Below are 23,161 nucleotides of genomic sequence, written 5' to 3'. Positions count from 1 at the left end.
ATAGAAAGCCTAACCCTAGCTCCAAGCGCCATATCCATAGGAACCCCAACCCTAGGACGGGAAGCCCTACCCATATGAACCCTAACCCAAGGGCGGGAAGCCGTACCCATAGGAACCCTAACCCTAGCTCCAAGTGCCCTACCCATAGGAATCCTTACCCTAGCTACAAGAGCCCTACCTCTAGGAACCCTAACCATAGTTCGAAGCGACCTACCCTTAGGAACCCTAACCTTAGGGCGGGAAACCCTACACATCGGAACCCAAATCTCTAGCTCCAAGCGTCCTGCTTCCCACCAAAAGGTTAGGGTTCCCAAGGTTAGGGCACTTGAAGCTAGGGTTAGGGTTCCTGTGTGTAGCGCATTTGGAGCTAGGGTTAGGGTTCCTATTGGTAGGGTGCATGGACCTAGGGTTAGGGTTCCTGTGCGTAGGGCTTCCCACCCTAGAGTTAGGGTCCCTATAGGTAGGGGACTTGGAGATATGGCTAGGGTTTCTATGTATAAGGCTTCCCGCCTATGGTTAGGGTTCCTTTGGATAGGGCACTTGGAGCTAGGGTTAGGGCTCCTATGGGTAGGGCTTCCCACCCTATGGTTAGGGGTCCTTTGGGTAGGGCGCTTGGAGCTAGGGTTAGGGTTCCAATGGGTAGGGCTTCCCGCCCTAGGGTTAGGGTTCCAAGGAACCCTAACCCTATGTTGAAGTGCCCTACCTTTAGGAAGCCTAACCCTAGGGCGGTAAGCTCTACCTATAGGAATCCTAACCATAGGGTGGGAAGCCCTACCCATAGGAACCCTACCTTAGCTCCAAGTGCCCTACCCATAGTTACCATAACCCTAGGGCAGGAATCCCCACCTATAGAAACCCTAACCCTAGCTCCAAGTGCCCTACCTTTAGGAATCCTAACTCTATGGCAGGGCGTCCTACCCATTGGAACCCAAACGCTAACTCCAGGTGCCCTACCCATAGGAACCCTAACCCTAGTCAGGAAGCCCTACGCATAGAAACCCTAACCCTAGCTCCAAGCGCCCTACTCTTAGTAAGCCTAACCCTAGGGCAGGAAGCCCTACCCGTAGGAACTCTAACCGGAGCTCGAAGTGCCCTACCCATAGGAACCCTAACCCTAGCCAGAAGCGCCCTACTCATAGGAACCCTAACCCTAGGGCAGGAAGCCCTACCCATAGGAACCCTAAACCTAGCTCAAAATGCCCTACCCATAGGAACCCTAGCCCTAGGGCAGGGAAACCTAACCCTACAGCGGAAAGCTGTACCCATAGGAACCCTAACCCCAGATCCAAGTGCCCTACCCTTAGGAACCCTAACCTTATGACGGGAAGCCCTACCCATAGGAACCCTAACCCTAGCTCCAAGTGCCCTACCCACACGAACCCTAACCCTAGGACGGGGCGCCCTCCACATAGGAACCCTAACCCTAGCTCTATGTGCCCTACCCATAGGAACCCTAATCCTAGCTCCAAGTGCCCTACCCATAGGAACCGTAATCCTAGCTCCACGTGCCCTACCCTTAGGAACCCTAACCATAGGGCAGGAAGCCCTACCCATAGGAACCCTAACCCTAGGGTGGGGTGCCTTACCCATAGGAACCCTAACACTAGGGTAGGGTGCCCTACCTTTAGGAACCCTAATCCTAGGGTGGGAAGCCCTACCCATAGGAACCCTAACCCTAGCTCCAAGTGCCCTATGCTTAGGAACCCTAACCCTAGCTCCATGTGCTCTACCCTTAGAAACCCTAACCATAGGGCAGTAATCTCTACCAATATGAACCCTTACCCCAGCTCCAAGTGCCCTACCTCTAGGAACCCTAACCATAGCTCCAAGTGCCTTATCCTTAGGAACCGTAACCCTAGGGCGAGAAGCCCTACCCATATGAACCCAAACCCTTGCTCCAAGTGCCCTACCCATAGGAACCCTAACCCTAGCTCCAAGTGCCCTACCCATAGGAACCCTAAACCTAGCTCCAAATGCCCTACCTTTAGGAACCCTAACCCTAGTTCCAAGTGACCTACCCTTAGAAAACCTAACCCTACGGCGGGAAGCCCTACCCATAGGAACCCTTACCCAACTCCAAGAGCCGTACCCATAGGCAGTGGTGAGCTGGAGCCGGTTCCCACTGGTTTGCAGGATCCAGTTGTTAAATTTAGAAGCCCTTTTAGAACCGGTCATCCTGCGGGAGACAACTTGTTCGAAAAGGGCTTTTAAATTTAACAAAACCCCAGCAGCTCTCTGCCCTTCCCCGGCCCCAGTTCACCTCACTCCGCCTCTGCCTCCTCCCCTGAACGCTCCCGAGGCTTCTCCTGCCCCTCCCCAGTTTCCCGTGAGTCAGCTGTTTGCGTGGGAAACCTGAGAGACCTGAGAACGAAGCAGCGACTTCCTGCAGGTGAGCTGGGGCAGTGGGGCAGGGGTGCGAGGAGGGTCCAGGGGCCGCATGGCTCTGGCCTGGCCCCCAACCCCATCCCCGGGCGGCGTGGCTCCAGTCTGGCCCCGGTCAGCTGGGTGCCCCAACTCCGTTCCCAACCCCGGCCGAGAGGCCCAGCCCAGCCCCGGCCCTTATCTCCAGGCAGCGCACTAAGGGGGCAGGGAGCATGGAGGGGGTGTTGGATAGAGGGCAGGGGAGTTGGGGGGGTGGATTAGTTTCGGGGTAGTCAGAGGGCAGGGAACAGGGGGATTGAATGGGGAAAGGGTCCCGGGGAGGCAGTCAGGAATGAGCAGGGGTTGGATGGGGTGGCAGGGGACAGTCAGCGGACAGGGAAGGGGGGTGGATGGGGCAGGGGTCCGGGGGGAGCGCTGTCAAGGAATGTGGGGGGTTGTATGGGGCAGGAGTTCTGGGGGGATATGACCCCCTCATGGGGTGAGGAGGAGGGAACCGGTTGTTAATGTTTTGGCAGCTCATCACTGCCCCTAATCTCCTTCTTGTTCACATACCCAAGCCTCTTGAGTGAAGTGGTGCTTCCAAAGGGGCTAGCTAACATGCCTTAATGTCTGGGTTAAAGCCCTGGTTGTTTTTTCACGCAGACTGGTAACCCAACCACTATGCAGTGAGGATGCAGGCTAAATCCCTTGAATGCATGATAGTCCTCTATTGTAGCCTTCCCACAATTCACCATGGGTGCCCAGAAGGACAGAAAAGTTCCTTTATGATTCTGTCCCAGTGAATTATAGAGTGGTTCACCTTACTGCAGCACATACTAACCATCGGAGGTGCTCCCCAGAAGTTCTAGTGACACACACTGGGGAGTGCAGCACGAGTGAGGACACAGTAACTCAGGTATGGCTGCTCAAACTCAAGCTAGGCTAACCTGCAAATCACCCAGGCTAACTCTGAAGCGGACACACATACTTAGAGGCACAACACTGAATCTCAGCCAAGGCTTCATGGGTAAGCATTCCCTGACTTTTGGAGCCTTAAGTGGGCAACGCATACATCTAAACATACATTTTTGGAGCTTGATCCTGCACTGCTCTCAGAGAGTATAATGCAGGTTTGGGGTCTCAGTACGGAATATTATATATTTATAACTTATGCAGTGCGCAAAAGTGTGCAAGGATTTTCAGAGCACAGCAAATACACAGGTATGATCCCTAACCTGACGAGCTTAGAATATGACTCAATAAGTGAAAATAAAGAAATAAGGAAGATGAGGTGAAGAAATGCAGTGGTCACAGCAAAACATTATACAGTTACTTGACTATGGTGTCTGCACACATCTCTATGTTCCACTAGAGTAAGTTTTTAAAACAGTAAATTAAGTCACTTTTTGAAGGTACATTAAAGAAGTAAATTTTTATGTACGTCAATCAAATATCTTTGAGTGGTAGATTAGCACTAAAACATCTTGAAGAAGTAGAGAGATTTAAGGAGAGATTTGAGTGTTAACCTTCCACTTATTATCTGTTCATACTTTATTTACCATCTTCATTTTATTAGTTTTCTTTTTGTATCTTTGTTGCATATGCTTCTTTTGTTCTTATAAATAACCTTAGATTCTATTATCTGTTTCTGTAAACTCAGAACACAGTTAAGACGGATAAATAAGCATCATCAACGTGCTCAAAGACAGTTGGCATGTTACCAATTTTTCAAGATTTATGTTTAATATGTATGTTCTTTTTTATCTTGAAAGGTTATTTGAATGTTTTCTTGTAAGTGCTTTTTTATTGACTTCATAAAATTCTGTTTGTTGCTTTGTGTGATGATATATAGGACACCTTCAAAATGTAATTAACAAAATATTTCAAAAACTGTGTCTCAGCTCGAACAAAGGAACATAGGAATTGCCATAATGAATCAGACCAGTGGTTCATTTATTGCAGTATCCTGTCTACAATAATGGCCAGTACCAAATACTTCAGAGGATGGCAGATGAATCCTTTGTCTAATGCAACCTCTTAACCACATCCTTGCAAACAAGTGACTCTCTGATGTTTATACAGCATCTAGTCTAATGGAAAGCTATTCTGAACAGATGTTCTTTGGGGGCGGGAGTGTAAGAGATAGAGCGTGCATGTGTGTAAATGAAATCCACCCTTAGGTGTTATAGTATGTTCAGTATTGAACAGGAAGAAAGAAGAATGATAAAAGTGAATTTTCTTCTCCAAAATGTTAATGGATGAAAAGACTTGTCTCTGAAATATTTTACACAAGGTAGTAATTATGTCATAATTACTTGTGTCCAGTTCAGCATACAGATGGAGATTACTCTGCTGTGCATTGTTTGAGGTAAACATTCACTTTAAAACTGTGGTTACTCCATTTTTCTCAGCATACACAAGAGGCAGTTTCATTAGCTAAAACAGAAGATACTAGAGATGGAACTGGGCAAATACTTTTTAAACATCTCTAATCTTTTATTGGAATTTTTAAATGAATTTTCTACAACTGTTCGTGCTCCTTTTACATTTACTTTCCACAAATATTCTGGGCACGCTCCCTGTACCTCACAGAGATCCATTGATTTAAATGGAGGTCTGGAGTCAGCCTATGCATAGCAAGTTCTAGAATTGGACCCTTAGCAAGCACATTTACTGCTGTTTGCTGAAATAGCAAGCTTTATGTGACTCATGCAGCATAGTCCTGGAAAGCAAATTTCAAAGTTATAGTTCTGTCTATTGGCACCTGAAACCTGCTTTAAAGCATTCCACTCAGAGAGAAAGCAAAAATAACTCTGTCCATTCAGAACACATTGAAATTTTAAATATTGAATATTCATAACAAACTACCTAGAAACAACCTATGTGCCCAAACTTAATTTACAGAGATTATCAGAGGCATTAAACAAGTATAATAAACAAACAGTAAGGATATTCAGCAAATAATACTGAATGTCAGGTAAATTAGAGAAAATTAGAATCTGTATGTGGACAAATTGTGAATCACCAACAAATGTGTAATTGAAAGAGTTAATTATTATGCATTAATTGCTCAGCTCTCATTTGGTGTATCGCATCGCTGGTGGAGAAACTGGCCAATTTCCCATGCATATGGTGCACAGCAAATTTGTCACAGATGTTGTATTGAGTTTGCTGGCACACGGACAAACCCTCCTATTTATGCATTGCAGTCTATGGGCAGAGTGCTGTGTAGTATGTTTACAGAGCCAGCGCCAAGCCAGCTATCCTTTGCACTTCACATCAGCACATAATGCCTCCTGTATGGCAAAAGTAGAGTTGCAAATAGCTGCACTTTTGGACCCCTGGTGGTAACGCACAGCAACTGTCTGATGATAGGTTGCCCAGAGTTCAATGCTTTCCTGGATGTGGGCAATGCCTCTAACACATCAGGGAGGGGAAATATGGGATCTGCTGCTGGCTGATATGCCTTTAAAAGCAACTCTCTCAACAGATGTCCTTGAAAAGGTGGCTGCATTTTGTTGTTACTCTTTAATATCTTTAGTAACTGGTTGGCTGCAATGAACAAGCTGTGTGGACTACTTGTAGGATACTGTATGTGGAGTAATGATATGGATGTCAGATACACCTACTGTCCCATGTGGTTTACTCACTTGTATAATTATGAACCATGTAAATCCTGAAAATGAACTGAGGTGTATGAAAGGTAGTGCAGACTTCACTTTTTGCCAGGAAATGTGCTCAGATGTAGGGTGCTTATTAGTATCTCATAAATGTTGGGAGAACAAGCTACTAATTTTTTTTGAAGTTTTTTTCTGTGGGAATTGTATGCACAAATTTTAGTAACATATGACAGGATTTGGGCATGTAACTGAACCCCTTTGCAATATGCAACTCATACGCACAATATACAATCTCTCCTCTTCCCCAAACAACTACTCCCATTGTGAATTGTGTTTAACTCTCTTTGAATACACTAGAGTGAAACGTCCATTGTACAAGATAGTCATTACCTCTGCCGGAGGATAGAGATTATTTCCATACCTGTATGTTTCCCAAGATCTGCAAGAGTATCCTGATACATGTTCAGCATCTGTTCACAGTGTGCAACAACATTTTTACGCATATTGTCCCAATGTGGAGCAAGTTCTCCCAGCTCTTTTAGGTCCTGATTCCTGCATCAAAAGGAAAAAAAGATGGCGTTAGCCCAAATACAGAATGTTAAGTAGGGCTGTGAAGCGATTAAAAAAATTAATGACGATTAATCGCACTGTTAATAATAAAATCCCATTTATTTAAATATTTTTGGATGTTTTTCACATTTTCAAATATATTGATTTCAATTACAACACAGAATACAAAGTGCACAGTGCTTACTTTATATTTATTTTTTATTACAAGTATTTGCACTGTAAAAAAACAAAAGAAATAGTATTTTTCAATTCATCTAATATAAGTACTATAGTGCAACCTCTTTATCATGAAAGCTGAACTTACAAATGTAGAATTATGTACAAAAAACTACATTAAAAAATAAAATAAAAGTAAAATTTTAGAGCCCGCAAGTCCACTCTGTCCTTCTTCTTGTTCAGACAAACAACTTTGTTTACATTTGCAGAGGATAATGCTGCCTGCTTCTTGTTTACAGATGCCACCTGAAAGTGAGAACAGGCATTCACATGGCACTGTTGTAGCAGCATCGCAAGATATTTATGTGTCAGAAGTGCTAAAGATTCATATGTCCCTTCATGCTTCAACCACCATTCCAGGAGACATGCAACGAGCAATATCAGCTGCTTCAGGAAGAAGCCTGGCAGTAGGCTGTTAGGAGGACACTTTCTGGTGTCCTCTTAACCGTCAGTAATAAGAGACTGGCTCATGTCCTGAAGCTTAAGGGTTTATATCCCTTCCGAAGTGCTTTGACTCAGACTCATAGATTCTAGGGTCAGAAGGGACCAATGTGATCATCTAGTCCGACCCCCTGTACAAAGCAGGCCACAAAACCCTACCCATCCACTTCTATAACAAACCCCTAACCTATGTCCGAGTTACTGAAGTCTTCAAATTGTGGTTTGAAGACCTCATGCTGCAGAGAATCCACCAGCAAGTGACCCTTTGCCAATCTGCCCTGGAGGAAAATTCCTTCCTGATCCCAAATATGGCAATCAGCTAAACCCTGAGCATGTGGGCAAGACTCACCAGCCAGTACTCAGAAAAGAATTCTATGCAGTAACTCAGATCCCATCCCATCCAACATCCCATCACCGACCACTGGGCATACTTATCTGCTGATAATCAAAGATCAATTGCCAAAATTAGGCTATCCCATCACACCATCCCTTCCATAAACTTATCATGCTTAGTCTTAAAGCCAGATATGTCTTTTGCCCCCACTACACTCCTTGGAAGGCTGTTCCAGAACTTCACTCCTCTAATGGTTAGAAACCTTCGTCTAATTTCAAGTCTAAACTTCCTAGTGTCCAGTTTATACCCATTTGTTCTTGTATCTACATTGGTACTAAGCTTAAATAATTCCTCTCCTTCCCTAATATTAATCCCTCTAATATATTTATAAAGAGCAAGCATATCCTGCCTCAGCCTTCTTTTGGCTAGACTAAACAAGCCAAGCTCTTTGAGTCTCCTTTCATAAGGCAGGTTTTCCATTCCTCGGATCATCCTAGTAGCCCGTCTCTGAACCTGTTCCAGTTTGAATTCATCCTTCTTAAACATGGGAGACCAGAACTGCACACAGTATTCCAGGTGGGATCTCACCAGTGCCTTATATAACGGTACTAACACCTCCTTATCTTGGCTGGAAATACTTCACCTGATGCATCCTAAAACCGCATTAGCTTTTTTAACAGCCATATCACATTGGCGGCTCATAGTCATCTTGTGATCAACCAATACTCCAAGGTCCTTCTCCTCCTTTGTTGCTTCCAACTGATGCGTCCCCAATGTATATCTAAAATTCTTATTATTAATCCCTAAGTGCATGACCTTGCACTTTTTACTATTAAATTTCATCCTATTACTATTACTCCAGTTTACAATGTCATCCAGATCTTCCTGTATGATATCCCAGTCCTTCTCCGTGTTAGCAATACCCCCCAGCTTTGTGTCATCCGCAAACTTTATTAGCACATTCCCGCTTTTTGTGCCAAGGTCAGTAATAAAAAGGTTAAATAAGATTGGTCCCAAAACTGATCCTTGAGGAACTCCACTAGTAACCTCCTTCCAGCCTGACAGTTCACCCTTCAGCACAACCCGTTGTAGTCTCCCCTTTAACCAGTTCCTTATCCACCTTTCAATTTTCATATTGATCCCCATCTTTTCCAATTTGACTAATAATTCCGCATGTGGAACCATGTCAAATGCCTTACTGAAATCGAGGTAAATTAGGTCTACTGCATTTCCTTTGTCTAAATAATCTGTCACCTTCTCAAAGAAGGAGATCAGGTTGGTTTGGCACAATCTACCTTTAGTAAAACCATGTTGTAATTTGTCTCAATTACCATTGACCTCAATGTCCTTAACTACTTTCTCCTTCAAAATTTTTTCCAAGACCTCACATACTATAGACGTCAAACTAACAGGCCTATAGTTACTCGGATCACTCTTTCTCCCTTTCTTAAAGATAGGAACTATGTTAGCAATTCTCCAGTCGTACGGTACAACCCCTGAGTTTACCGATTCATTAAAAATTCTCGCTAATGGGCTTGCAATTTCATGCGCCAGTTCCTTTAATATTCTCAGATGAAGATTGTCTGGGCCCTCCGATTTTTGTCCCATTAAGCTGTTCAAGTTTGGGTTCTATCTCAGATGTGGTAATATCCACCTCCATATCCTCATTCCCGTTTGTCATCCTTCCACTACCCCTAAGCTCCTCATTAGCCTTATTAAAGACTGAGGCCAAGTACTTATTTAGATATTGGGCCATGCCTAGGTTATCCTTAACCTCCTTTCCATCCTCAGTGTTTAGCGGTCCCACTTCTTCTTTCTTTGTTTTCTACTTATTTATATGGCTATAGAACCTTTTACTATTGGTTTTAATTCCCTTTGCAAGGTTCACCTCTACTTGGCTTTTAGCCTTTCTCACTTTATCCCTACATGTTCTGACCTCACTAAGGTAGCTTTCCTTGCTAATCCCACTCTTCTTCCACTCCTTGTAGGCTTTCTGCTTTTTCTTAATCACCTCTCTGAGATGCTTGCTCATCCAGCTTGGTCTACAACTCCTGCTTATGGTTTTTTAACCCCTTTCTTGGGATGCAGGCTTGTGATAGTTTCTGCAGCTGCGACTTAAAGTAATTCCAGACCGCCTCTGCCTTTAGATCCACAAGTTCTTCAGTCCAACCCACTTCCCTAACTAATTTCCTTAATTCTTTAAAGTTAGCCCTTTTGAAATCAAAAACCCTAGTCCCAGATCTATTTTTGTTTATCCTTCCATCTAGTTTGAACTGAATTAGCTCATGATCACTCGAACCAAGGTTGTCCCCTACAACCATTTCTTCGATGAGGTCCTCACTACTCACCAAAACCAAATCTAAAATGGCATCCCCTCTTGTTGGTTCTTCAACTACTTGGTGAAGGAATCCATCAGCTATCACATCCAGAAAAATCTGAGCCCTATTATTCTTGCTAGCACTTGTCCTCCAGTCTATATCTGGGAAGTTAAAGTCTCCCATGATCACACATTTCCCATTAGTGTTTACTTCATTAAAAACATTAAAGAGGTCTCTATCCATATCCAAATCTGATCCCGGCGGTCTGTAGCACACCCCAAGCACTATCTCAGGGGAGGCTCTAGTAGCTTTCTTTCCCAGTGTCATTTTTGCCCAGACAGACTCTGTCTTGTCCATTCCATCACTTTTTATTTCTTTACAGTTAACCTCTTCATTGATGTACAATGCTACTCCACCACCTTTGCCTTTATTTCTGTCTTTCCTAAACAGCACATAGCCTTCAATACCCGTACTCCAGTCATGATTACTATTCCACCATGTTTCTGTTATCCCTATAATATCCGGTTTCACTTCCTGCACCAGTAGCTCTAGTTCCTCCATTTTGTTCCCTAGGCTCCTCGCATTAGTGTACAGACATCTTAATTTTTGCTGTTTGGCTTCACTCACATTCTTTACCCTGTTAGGCACATACATTCTACCACCAGTATCACCTGTTAGTCTGCTATCTACACTACCCTTCCTCCTTATGCCAATTCTTCTGTCCACGGCTGTATCCCCTCTTACTTTGTTTACTTCCCTCTCAAGGTTAAATTCCGGTGTGGAGATCTCCTGGACATCTCCCAACCATCTTCCCCAAATTTCTAGTTTAAAGCTCTCTTAATCAGGTCGGCAGGCCTCCATCCTAGAAGTCTATTTCCCTCCTTACTCAGGTGAAGTCCATCCCGAGAGAACAGTCTTCTGTCCGTAAATGCTTCCCAATGGCCGTTCATCCCAAAGCCCTCCTTATAGCACCACTGCCTGAGCCATCTGTTGATCGCCATAATCTTGTCACACCTTTGTTGCCCTTCTCTAGGAACTGGCAGAATCCCACTGAAGATCACCTGAGCCTCGATTTCCTTAAGAGTCTTCCCCAATCTGGCATAGTCTCCCTTGATACATTCCAGAGAGTATCTAGCTGTATCATTTGTTCCTACATAAAGGACAATCAACAGATTCTTCCCCACTCCCGCTAGAATCCTTTTCAGCCTCAGGTCCACATCCTGTATCTTAGCACCCGGCAGACAGCACACCCTTCTGTTCTCCCGATCAGCTCTAGTTAGAGGCCTGTCTATTCTTCTCAGTAAGGAGTCTCCAATCACGTAGACCTGCCTTTTCCTGGTGACAGTGTGGTTCTCCAGTCTATGCCCCGCACCCACTGGCTGCAAATCCTCTCGATTCCTATTCCCCCTTGCAATCCTCCTGGGGCTCATATTTGGTGTTGCCTCCATTGACTCCTCCCCTCCTCTTGTAGGACTATCAGCTCTTCTCTTTTTCCTTGCCCTCTCTCCTTCAGCGGCCACCTGCTGTGCCCCTTCTTCATTTTCCAACTCTGCAAACCTGTTCCTGAGTTCTATTTCTCCTTCACTGGCCCGTCTTTTCCTCTGCCTGGTTCTCTTAGTCACATGCTTCCACTGTCCACTTTCCTCACCCAGCAGTCTCTCCTCTGAATTCTTTGGTCCTGCTTTCATCTTCACATCTGAGCTTATCCCTTCAGCCCCCTCATGTCTGTGCTCCATCATCTGCTCAAATCCCCTTCTAAACTTGACCAGAGTTTCCACCTGCATCTCCAGTCCTCGGATCTTTTCTTCCATCAGCTCTATCAGGCGGCACTTCATGCAGACAAAACTCTTTTCAGGCACCCCCTCCAGGATCATGTACATGCCGCAGCTTCCACATCCAGTCATCCTCATTGTGTCTTTCACTGCTACCTCTGTATCAGTCATGGCCTTCCCATGTAAAGCCTGGTAGTCAAAACAACACAGGCCCCCAGCAGGCACCAGACCACCATCCTATCGCTTAACTAGCTTGTCAGTTCCTCTGTCTTAAGTCTGCCCTGCAAACTCCCTCTGAAACTCCCCTGTTTACAGCTCTGTTTGCTGGCTCCTGTGCCGCTGCAGCTGTCTGTGCCGCTGCCTGACTGGCTGGCTACTTATATCGGACCCCTAATCAGGTAAGCCCCGCCCCCTAATCAGGGCTCCGCTGCTCTCCCAGCACACTGCCCCTAGCAGCCTCCACACACACACACAAACACTACACAATACAATCCATAATCTTTGCTTTTGATATTGATTATTGTTTACGCAAATATACTCCCTGTAAATGTCTAGGGGTTTTTTGCATCTTGCTAAACACTTGGCCTCTGATATGTTGTGGCGATGGATTCCACGGGCTAATTATTTTTGTATGAAAGAGTATTTCCTTTTACTGGGTCTGGATTTACCACCTTTCAGTTGCATTGGATGTCCCCTTGTTGTTGGATTATCATTGTCCCATTCATTATTTTGTGTATTTTTATCGTATCTCCTCACATTTTTCTCTTCTATAATCCCAGTCTTTGCAACTTCTCTTCATATAAAAGTCTGTCCTTGCCCCAATCCTTCTCATCTCCAGTCTTTGTCTCTATTTCTACTATAATCTTTTTTAAGATGGAGTGACCAAAGCACAGTATTTCAGACGAGAGTGTGCCATTGACTTCAAAAGAGCATATTTTCCATTTTATTCTCCAGGATGTACCTTATACATCCTAATATTCTGTTTGGTGTTTTTAACCATCACTGAGCATTGCATGGAGTTCTTCACTGAGCTCCCCACAATGATAGCCGGGGTGAAAGCCTGTCCCGACTGAAGTCAGTGATAGCTTTGACATTGACTTTATTGAGGTTAAGATTTCATCCCAGGCTTTTTCCATAACTTGACCCAGTTAATTGAGAACCCAGTAATGTGTATGAATAGCTCAAAATATTCCCTTCAAATGTCATTACTTTGTATGGTCAGTACTAAATATGTTTCCTCTAGAGAGCTTTAGACTTCTAAGCAATTCAGGTATTCTCAGAGCCATGGGTATAACAAAGTGACTTTTGCTATTATTATGGTCATTATGGTGGTAGCACACTCTAGACACTGTACAAATAGTAAATATATTAATAATAAAGGATATTCTCCATAACTATTTCAGCTACCTTTACTTAAAATCCTGCACCCACACTAGTAATCATCCACGTATTTTTGAAAGTCAAAATGCAGAGTATTAGTCTGGACATTCCTTTCGAGCCATGTGGAACAGGGATGCTCAGAGTTTACCTAACCAAGAGCCAAACTGGAAACTTGACACAAGGGCAAGGGCTACATACTGTTTTACGCTATGGATCAAATTGCAGTCACTCGAATGCAGTCATTCATGGATTGCACTATTAAAATGAGCATAGCCATGTGATCCTTATAAAACCCTGCAAAGCACACTTTGGCCACCTTTGGTGCAGGAGTTCAGTAGGAGAAATGGAGATGTCTGTGTGTAGGCAGAAGGACGACAGTTCCAAACTAACCTGCATGTAAACGTGAGGGGCCACTTGAAAAGTCTGCGCCTTCTGTCAGGGTGGAAAGGTAGGAAAACCTGCAGTTGAGTTGGAGTCTTGTACGCCAGTAACTCTCTCAGGCAATGGTGTCAGCATACCAGTGGCCCAGCCATTGTTTTGTGTTTTTTTTTGTTTTTCTTTTTGTTTTGTTTTTTTTAAGGCATCACAGTGAGGGAGGATTTTGAAGGAAGATTTTGAGGTAGCTTTGTGGATGTTTACAAGGAGCTCCTCCAAGAGTAAGGGACAGTATGGGAGAAAGCACAAAAGTGCTTGTTTTGAAAATTTAACAAGTGGGCAATGAAGACTGGCATCATGGGCCTATCAGAGGCAGGAGTTGACATCTTGATAGTGAATGGGAAATGATAGGTTGCAGCTAGGCAGTGAAGGGCCTTGAAAGTGAACAAAAGTATTTTATATTTGTTGTGATTAAGGAGGAGCCAGTAGAGAGATGTGAAGAAAGGGGTAACAGTCAAAGAAATGAACTAGAAGAACAATCTTTGCAGCAGCATTCTGCATGGATGTGAGCAGGGAAAGACTGCATTTGTCAGAGCTGGAGAGAAGGATGTTGCCGTAACTGACACATGAGATGATCGGAGCCTCTATGGGAGTTTTAGCTGTGTGGATAGATATGAAAGGTTTTATCTTAGACCTGGTCTACACTACCCCTCCTGGTTGATCTAAGCTACACAATTTGAGTTACGTTAGTAGCGTAATTCAAGTTGACATAGCTTAGATCTACTTACCCCAGGATCCACATTACGCTATGTCAATGGGAGACACTCTCTCGCCGACATGGCTTCCGCCTCTCTTTGAGATGGAATACAGAAATCAATGGGAGAGCGCTCTCCCATCAATTTAGCGTGTGTGCACTAGAACCGCACCGATTTAGCTCTGTAGTGAAGACAAGACCTTAGAGATGTTATGCAGAAAAGACAAGAGAGGCTTGGATATAGTCTGGATGTGAGGACCAAGAGAGACTTCAAAGTCAAAGATGATGCCCAACTTATGGACCTGAGTGACAGAAGGATGGTGCTGATGCCAGAGTGATCAAGAAAGGACAATGACTTGGGTGAAGGGGGACGAGTAAGAGCTCTGTTTTAGCCTTGTAGAGCTGGAGTTGAGCCAACTATGCTGTAGAGGAGATTCTCAGCTGTTGTAAATTGGTGTAGCTCTATTGACTTTATTGGAGCCTGAGAATCTGAACTAATAACTCCACCTGTCATTCTATAAAAAGGGTATACTGATGCTGTTTGCCTTTCTCTCACAGTGTTGTTATTTGGCTTAACTAATATTTGTAACGTGATTTGGGACCCTCAGATAAAATATGCTATAGAAGGGTAAAGTTCTATTATTAAAGGAATAGAAAGACATTTTTTAAGATCTAATGCTACATATCTTAGCTTATTCTTGTTTGGTTATAAACCATAGTACTTACAGTCAGTCTCTCTCTTTCTCTGCTGTTACTTAAGTCTATTGTCTTGCACCCTCATGTGTATTCTCAGCTAATAATGATAAAGGTGATGTTTACTGGCATTTTAGCTTCATGAAATATCCAAATGGACTAGATATAACATAAACATCATAAGAAAATATTTTCAACCATAACTCAAAAAAGGAATTGTAATGACTTACCATCATTGAGTAAACATGAGAAAAGTTGTAATAAAATTCTAAATGTCCAAATCCTACTTACTTTATTTTGTGTTTTTTGATTACTATCATTTATGATTAAAGGAAAGAATATTGGCAAAAGCCACTAATATTTTAAATTTCCATGCTAAACTCCAGATGAGCATCATGCTTCATATTTAATTTGAAAAAAGACATCATGAGTCCTGTAGGCCTTATTAGGGGACACCATGGGCAGGTGTCTTCTTTGCCTTGTACTCATATTCCCCAAAATACATTGTCTGTAGTAAGACACAATATAACCATCCATGACTTGTTTTTCTTGTGTGCTGCTTCCCTGTTGACAATTCCATATATTCGTATTAGCTTACAACCTTAATTTACATCGGGGGGGGGAGGGGAGAATAAACATATCTTGTCTGGCAAACAATCTGTTTTTTTAAAATCTCTGCTGGTGACTCATACCTTGATATAGACTCTAAGAAAGTATTTTTAGTACACCTCTACCCCGCTATAACGCGGTTGTGGGGAGCCAAAAATCCCTACTGCGTTATAGCTGAAACCCTGTTACATCGGGCTAGTAGCAGCGGGGCTCCAGCGGTGATTTAAAGAGCACCAGGCTCCTGCCGCTGTGGGGAGCCTGGGCCCTTTAAATCGGTGAGCCTCACTGCTGCTGCCCCGGGCGGCAGGGATCCAGTGGGATTTAAAGGGCCTGGGGCTCCCCACAGCAGCCAGAGCCCTGGACCCTTTAAAGCGCTGCCCGAGCCCCACTGCCACAGCCCCGGGGTAGCGGCGGCAGGGCTCTAGTGGTGATTTAAAGGGCCCAGGGCTCCCTGCAGCAGCCGAAGCCCCATGCCCTTTAAATCGCCGGCGAGCCCTGCTGCCACAGTCCCAGGGTAGCAGCGGAAGCGCTCCGGCGGTGATTTAAAAGGCCTGGGGCTCCCCGCAGCACCGGAGTCCCGGACCCTTTAAAGCCCCGCCAGAGCCCCGCTGCTACCACGCTATATGTGAACCTGTGTTATATCGGGTCACGTTATAGCGGGGTAGAGGTGTATATATACACTTAACTCCTTACACAGTGTCTCTACATACATTTCACAATGATATTACTAACCAGCATGACCCTGGCTTTCATTTAAGACCTCACATGACATTCTTTGGTGAACTAGAACATACAGACCCAGAATCAGGAGTTTCCTGTAACAAGCCGCCTTCCAGTGGGCATTAAGAGGCTCTCGGATCACGTTCAGCTATCCACTCATAATAGCCTTTTTAGGGTCATTGCAGTCACGCATGAGTTACAGCAGTGTTGAAGCAGATCTTACTTGCAGCAGCAACTGAATAAACCTTCAGGCAACTCTAGCATTTGGGAAGGTGCACGTAAGGGGAAAAGAAAGGTGGTGGAGTTGAGCCAGACCCAAGGATTGGACCCATAACCTTTAACAAAATGTAAGTTTTGTAAAATGAAGAAGTTCTTCATAACTTCTTAAGCTAAATCCTATAGCCCTTATTTAGGAAAAAGCACAAGGATTTGACCCAGCATTAACAGACATGTTTATTTTAAGTGCAATTGAAAACAGTTATTTTTTTTAATGCTGACAACCAAAGCATTGCAGTGTTCTGTTAAAAGACGGTTACTCACCTTTGTAACTGTTGTTCTTTGAGATGTGTTGCTCACATCCATTCCAGTTAGGTGTGTGCGCCGCGCGTGCACGTTAGTCGGAAACTTTTTACCCTAGCAACTCCAGTGGGCCGGCAGGTCACCCCCTAGAGTGGCGCCGCCATGGCACCTGATATATACCCCTGCCGGCCCACCCGCTCCTCAGTTCCTTCTTGCCGGCTACTCCGACAGTGGGGAAGGAGGGCGGGTGTGGAATGGATGTGAGCAACACATCTCGAAGAACAACAGTTACAAAGGTGAGTAACAGTCTTTTCTTCTTCGAGTGATTGCTCACATCCATTCCAGTTAGGTGAATCCCAAGCCATACCTAGGCGGTGGGGTCGGAGTGAGAAGTAGCGGCATGGAGCACTGCAGATCCGAAGGCCGCGTCCTCTCTGGACTGCTGGACCAGGGCGTAGTGAGAAGCAAAGGTGTGGACCGATGACCAGGTCGCTGCCCGACATATTTCCTGGATGGGCACACGGGCGAGGAAAGCCAGCGACGACGCCTGCGCCCTGGTAGAGTGCGCAGTCACACGGCCCGTAGGAACGTGAGCCAAGTCATAGCAGGTCCTGATACAGGACGTTACCCACGAGGATAACCTCTGCGAGGAAATGGGAAGCCCCTTAATGCGGTCCGCTACTGCCACGAAAAGCTGGGGGGATTTGCGGAACGGTTTGGTCCTCTCCACATAAAATGCGAGAGCCCGACGGACGTCAAGCGAGTGGAGTTGTTGCTCCCTGCGTGAAGAATGAGGTTTCGGGAAAAAAACTGGGAGGAAGATCTCCTGGTTGACGTGGAAGGCTGAGACCACCTTGGGGAGAAAGGCAGGGTGCGGTCTCAGCTGCACCTTATCTTTATGGAAGACTGTATACGGGGGATCTACCGTGAGAGCCCAGAGTTCCGACACCCGTCTAGCTGAGGTAATAGCTACTAAAAAGGCAGTCTTCCAAGAAAGATAGAGCAGGGAGCAAGTAGCTAACGGCTCAAAGGGGGGCCCCATGAGCCGAGACAACACCAGGTTAAGATCCCAGGTAGGGGCAGGGGGTCGGACGTTAGGGTATAGACGTTCCAGCCCCTTAAGGAATCTAGTCACCGTCGGGTGAGAGAAAACGGAGCGGCCATCCCCACCCGGGTGAAAGGTGGAGATAGCCGCCAGGTGGACCCGCAGGGACGATATCGCCAGGCCCTGTTGCTTAAGGGACCAAATATAGTCCAAAATATTGGCCACCGAAACTTCCATCGGGAGGAGACCCTTCTCCACGCACCAACAGGAGAAACGCTTCCACTTGGCCGAGTACGTCGCTCTAGTGGAAGGCTTCCTGCTGCCCAAGAGTACCTCACGTACCGGGGTGGAGCAGCGCAACTCAGAACTGGTCAGCCACGCAGGAGCCACGCTGCTAGGTGCAGCGACTGGAGGTCCGGGTGACAGAGAGTTCCGTGGTCCTGGGTGATCAGGTCTGGGTGAAGGGGCAGGGGAACTGGGTCGGCTATGGCCAGGTCCAGCAACATGGGGTACCAATGTTGCCTGGGCCACGCTGGGGCTACCATGATCACGCGGGCCCCGTCCCTGCGCACCTTCAGAAGGACCCTGTGGACCAACGGGAACGGGGGGAACGCGTAGAACAAGTGGGTCATCCACGGAATAAGGAAGGCATCCGCTAAAGACCCGGGTTCCCTGCCCTGAAAGGAGCAGAACGCCTGGCATTTCCTGTTCCCTCTGGACGCGAAGAGGTCCACGCGGGGACAACCCCACCTCTGGAAAATCGAGAGGGCGACGTCCGAGCGGAGGGACCATTCGTGCGCGAGGAAGGATCTGCTCAGGCGGTCCGCCAGCGTGTTCCGTACTCCGGGGAGGAAGGAAGCCGTGAGGTGAATGGAGTGGGCTATACAAAAGTCCCAGAGTCGCATCGCCTCGTGACATAGGGAAGAGGATCTGGTGCCACCCTGCTTGTTGATATAGTACATGGTCGTCGTGTTGTCGGTAAATACTGCGACACAACAACCCCGAAGCTGGTGACAGAACGTTTGACAAGCAAGGCGGACCGCTCTCAACTCCCGCATGTTGATGTGTAGCTCCACCTCCTGTGGGGACCACAGGCCCTGTGTCCTCAGGGTTCCCAGGTGGGCCCCCCAGCCGAGATCTGAGGCATCCGTCGTTAGGGACACCGAGGGCTGGGGCGGGTGGAATGGGAGCCCCGCACACACGACGGACAGGTCTAGCCACCAACTGAGAGAATCCAACACCCCCTGGGGGATTGTGATCAGCAATGTGCGATGAGCCAAGACTGGAGGGGCCTCATGCGGAGCCGTGCATACCCGGTCACAAATGTGCAGGCTGCCATATGGCCTAACAGGGTTAGACATGTCCTTATCGATGTCAGGGGGGCTGCCAGCAAGCGCTGAACGATCGCCGCCAACAACTGGAACCTCGGCAACGGCAGAAGGGCCCTGGCTACGGTGGAGTCTAGGATGGCCCCAATGAACTCCACTCTCTGTGAGGGGAGCAGGGTGGACTTGTCCACGTTGATCATGAGGCCCAAGGTAGCAAACAGGCCGGTGATCCTGCGGACGTGGCTGCAGACCTGCAGCTCCGACGTGCCCCAAATTAACCAATCGTCGAGGTAAGGGAACACGTGAATGCGACTGCGCCGAAGATGTGCCACAACGACGGCCATGCATTTTGTGAATACCCTCGGAGCCATAGAAAGACCAAATGGGAGGACTGCAAATTGGTAGTGAAGGCGGCCGACCACGAACCAAAGTAAACGTCTGTGGTGTGGCCATATGGCAATATGAAAATAAGCGTCCTGCATGTCGAGGGCGGCATACCAGTCTCCAGGATCCAGGGATGGCATAATGGTCCCCAGGGATACCATGTGGAACTTCAACTTCACTAGATATTTGTTGAGCTCTCGCAGGTCGAGGATAGGCCTGAGGCCTCCCTTGGCCTTGGGGATCAGAAAGTAGCGGGAATAAAACCCCTTGCCCTTCTCGTTCTCCGGAACCGCCTCTATAGCTCCTTTGTTGAGGAGCGTCTGTACCTCCTGGCGGAGGAATTGCTCGTGAGAGGGGTCCCTGAAGAGGGACGAAGATGGGGGGCGGGAGGGAGGAAATGATACAAACTGCAGACGGTATCCCGTCTGCACCGTGCGTAAGACCCAGCGGACGGATGTTATCCGGGACCACGCCTGGAGGAAAAACGAAAGGCGGTTGGAAAACAGGGGAAAAGGATCCATGGGGGATACTGGTATTATGCCCTCGGGCGCACCTTCAAAACGAAGGTTTGGGTCCAGGTGGGGCTTTAGAGGAGCTTTGGTTTTGCCCCCCCTGATTGCCCGACGGCCTGCGCCTGCCATTCCTGCCGCGGCGCCTATTAAGGTCCTGCCGCTGGCGGAACTGGGGGTATGGCCGACGCTGCTGCTGTTGCTGCGGTCGGAAGGGTCTGCGTTGCGTCCCAGGCGTGTGCATACCAAGGGAGCGCATAATGACCCGATTGTCCTTAAGACTTTTCAGTCTGGGGTCTGTCTTCTCCGAGAACAGGCCCTGGCCTTCGAACGGGAGGTCCTGGATGGTGTATTGGAGCTCCAGAGGAAGGCCAGAAACCTGAAGCCAGGAGATGCGGCGCATCGTCACCCCTGAGGTGAGGGTACGGGCAGCTGAGTCTGCAGCGTCCAAGGAGGCCTGCAACGAGGTTCGTGCAACCTTCTTGCCCTCGTCAAGAATCGCCGCAAACTCTTGACGCGCCTCTTGTGGCAGCAGCTCTTTGAACTTATTCGCTGCCACCCAAGAGTTAAATGCGTAGCGGCTAAGAAGGGCTTGCTGATTGGAAACCCTGAGCTGAAGGGCCCCAGCCGAATAAACCTTGCGGCCGAGGAGGTCCATACGCCTGGCCTCCTTGGATTTGGGGGCTGGGGCTTCCTGTCCGTGACGCTCCTTCTCGTTCACCGACTGTACCACCAGGGAACATGGTGTCAGGTGAATATGGAGGTACTCATAGCCCTTGGAGGGGGCCATGTACTTCCTTTCGATGCCCCGTGCAGTAGGGGGGATGGAGGCCGGGGATTGCCAGATCGTATTGGCGTTGGCCTGGATCGTCCGGATAAAGGGTAGGGCGACCCTGGTGGGAGCATCGGAGGAGAGGATGCTGACGACGGGGTCCTCGATCTCAGAGACCTCCTCAGCTTGCAGGCTCAGATTCTGTGCTACGCACCTGAGGAGGTCCTGATGTGCCCTGAGATCCAGCGGAGGAGGGCTATTAGAGGAAGTGCCAGCCACCGCCTCATCGGGAGAAGACGATGAGGAGACCCCTGGCAAGAGAGTGTCCAGCGGGGGGTCCGCCTCAGCCCTCGCCTCTGGCTCAGGAGGGAGATCAGGGTCCTGTTGCTTTGACCCGTCCTCCCCGTCCGGGGAGGGAGGGGGGCGAGACAATGACGCCTCCGGTGCCCTGTGCTCTGCCGTTGCAGGCCTAGGAGGAAGCTGTTGGGGGCCCTGGGCTTGATGGTACGCCCAGGGTGTCCAGAACCCCCACTGTTGCGGACCCTGGTCCTGTTGCGGAGGGTCTTGAAAAAGCGCCGCTTGTCTGTCAGTGCCCAGCGCGTATACACTGTCCGCCTGCGATGACACCGACGGCTGTCTGGAAGGCCATGGAGGGGCCGACCGCGGCTGGTAAGAGTCTCCGCGTCCTGGCGCCGAAGATGTTCTCGGTGCCAGGGATCGGGACCGGGAGTCATACCGGTGCCGGGATCGGGACCGGGGTCTGTCTTGGACTCGGTGCCGGGATCGGGACCGGTACCGGCCGCTGCCTCGGTGCCGGGACCTGCCACCGACGCGGTGTCGGGAGGTCGACCGGGACTGGGACCTGCCACCAGCTCGGTGCCGGGAGGTTGACCGGTGCGCTGATCGACGGCGGGACTGGCTCCTAGAGTCCCCGTGCTGGTATCGGCGGCTGGAACCAGACCGTGACCGTCTGGAGGCCGATCGGTGCCGCGAGTACGACCGGTACCGCCGAGGGGAGCGGTGCCGGGACTGCGAGCGGCGGCGGGAAATTGAGCGACCATGGTGTCGGGACCTCGACAGCGAGCGTGAGTCCCGAGACGGCGCTGACATCATAGGTTTGCCCCTGGACGCTACCCGCACCGGAGGTACCAGGGGTGGAGGCTGAGTTGACTCAGTCAGGGCAATGAGGTCCCGTGCCGAGGCGAAGATCTCTGGCGTCCATGGGACCAATAGCTCAACCCCAGATCTTATGGGGGAGCTCGGCGGTACCGGACTCGACGGACCCTTCGGGCCCGGAGTCGACGGTGCCGGTAGCGCCGTGGCAGATGTCAGTGCCGGGCGCTCCACTCGAGTCTGCCTGGATGGAGTTGCAGACTTCGAGGGTCTTGCTTCTGCACCCGGTGCCGGGGAAGGTCGGTGCCGGGGAGTCTTTCTGGTGCCGGCGCGATCCGGTGCCGGTGTCGAGATGACGGCCTGCGAAGCTGCCGGGTCGAGTGCCGCTTCCATGAGGAGAGTCCTAAGTCTCTGGTCTCTCTCCTCCTTTGTTCTAGGCTTAAAAGCCTTGCAAATGCGGCACTTGTCCGACCTGTGCGATTCCCCCAGGCACTTTAGACACGCGTCGTGAGGGTCGCTGGTCGGCATCGGCTTCTTACAGGCCGCACATTGCTTGAAGCCCGGCGAACCAGGCATGAGCCTGGTGCCAGGAGCTGGGAAGGGCTACGGCCCAAACCGGCTAACAAATATCTACAAAATTATTTACACTATTAACTATATATAACTAGCTACACTTAACTACTAACTATCAACCGTAGAACAACGAGAGCTAGGGACGTGGAGGACAGCTATGCCGCACTCCACAGTTCCAACGACCGACACGGCGGTGAGAAGGAACTGAGGAGCGGGTGGGCCGGCAGGGGTATATATCAGGTGCCATGGCGGCGCCACTCTAGGGGGCGACCTGCCGGCCCACTGGAGTTGCTAGGGTAAAAAGTTTCCGACGAACGTGCACACCTAACTGGAATGGATGTGAGCAATCACTCGAAGAAGAATATATATGACCCAGAAAGTGAAACTGGCTAGAATCTGACCAGTGTAGTTTTACCATTCACACTGAGTAAAAAAGTAAATAATATAATTAGATAAAAGTGAATGAGATCATTTATCTTCATTTTCACAATCTAAGATGTGATAGGTAACACTGGTAATGAAATTATTCTTTTTTAAAAAAAGAGCCCAATCCTACTTCCACTGACATCAATTTGAGTTTTGCTGTTGACTTCAATGGGAGCAGATTTATACCAGTATAAATTTAGACACTTTAAAAATCAAATATAAAAAATAATTATGGCAAGAAATTAGTTATTTTTAAAGAAGTGTTAAGAATCAATGGCAAGTGGTCATTGTTCTCTGGGGACTGTTAAAACCATTTTAGTGTTTTGCTT

General features: G+C 47.9%; 1 protein-coding gene across 3 annotated transcripts in view; it reads right to left on the bottom strand.

The window, feature by feature from the left end:
• The window catches only part of INPP4B (inositol polyphosphate-4-phosphatase type II B), a 514,637-nt gene that overhangs the window by 169,828 nt on the left and 321,648 nt on the right, over window positions 1-23,161 (bottom strand). For all 3 annotated transcript variants that reach the window (XM_030563920.1, XM_030563921.1, XM_030563922.1), the window contains one exon: window positions 6,403-6,533. In XM_030563920.1, the coding sequence (XP_030419780.1) occupies window positions 6,403-6,533 (131 nt within the window). The remainder of the gene's footprint in view (window positions 1-6,402; window positions 6,534-23,161) is intronic.

The sequence above is a fragment of the Gopherus evgoodei genome, chromosome 5 (assembly GCF_007399415.2).
Source record: "Gopherus evgoodei ecotype Sinaloan lineage chromosome 5, rGopEvg1_v1.p, whole genome shotgun sequence".
In the NCBI taxonomy this organism is placed as follows: Eukaryota; Metazoa; Chordata; order Testudines; family Testudinidae; genus Gopherus; species Gopherus evgoodei.
Note: the sequence above shows the minus strand (reverse complement) of the source record. Positions and strands in the feature narration are given on the sequence as shown.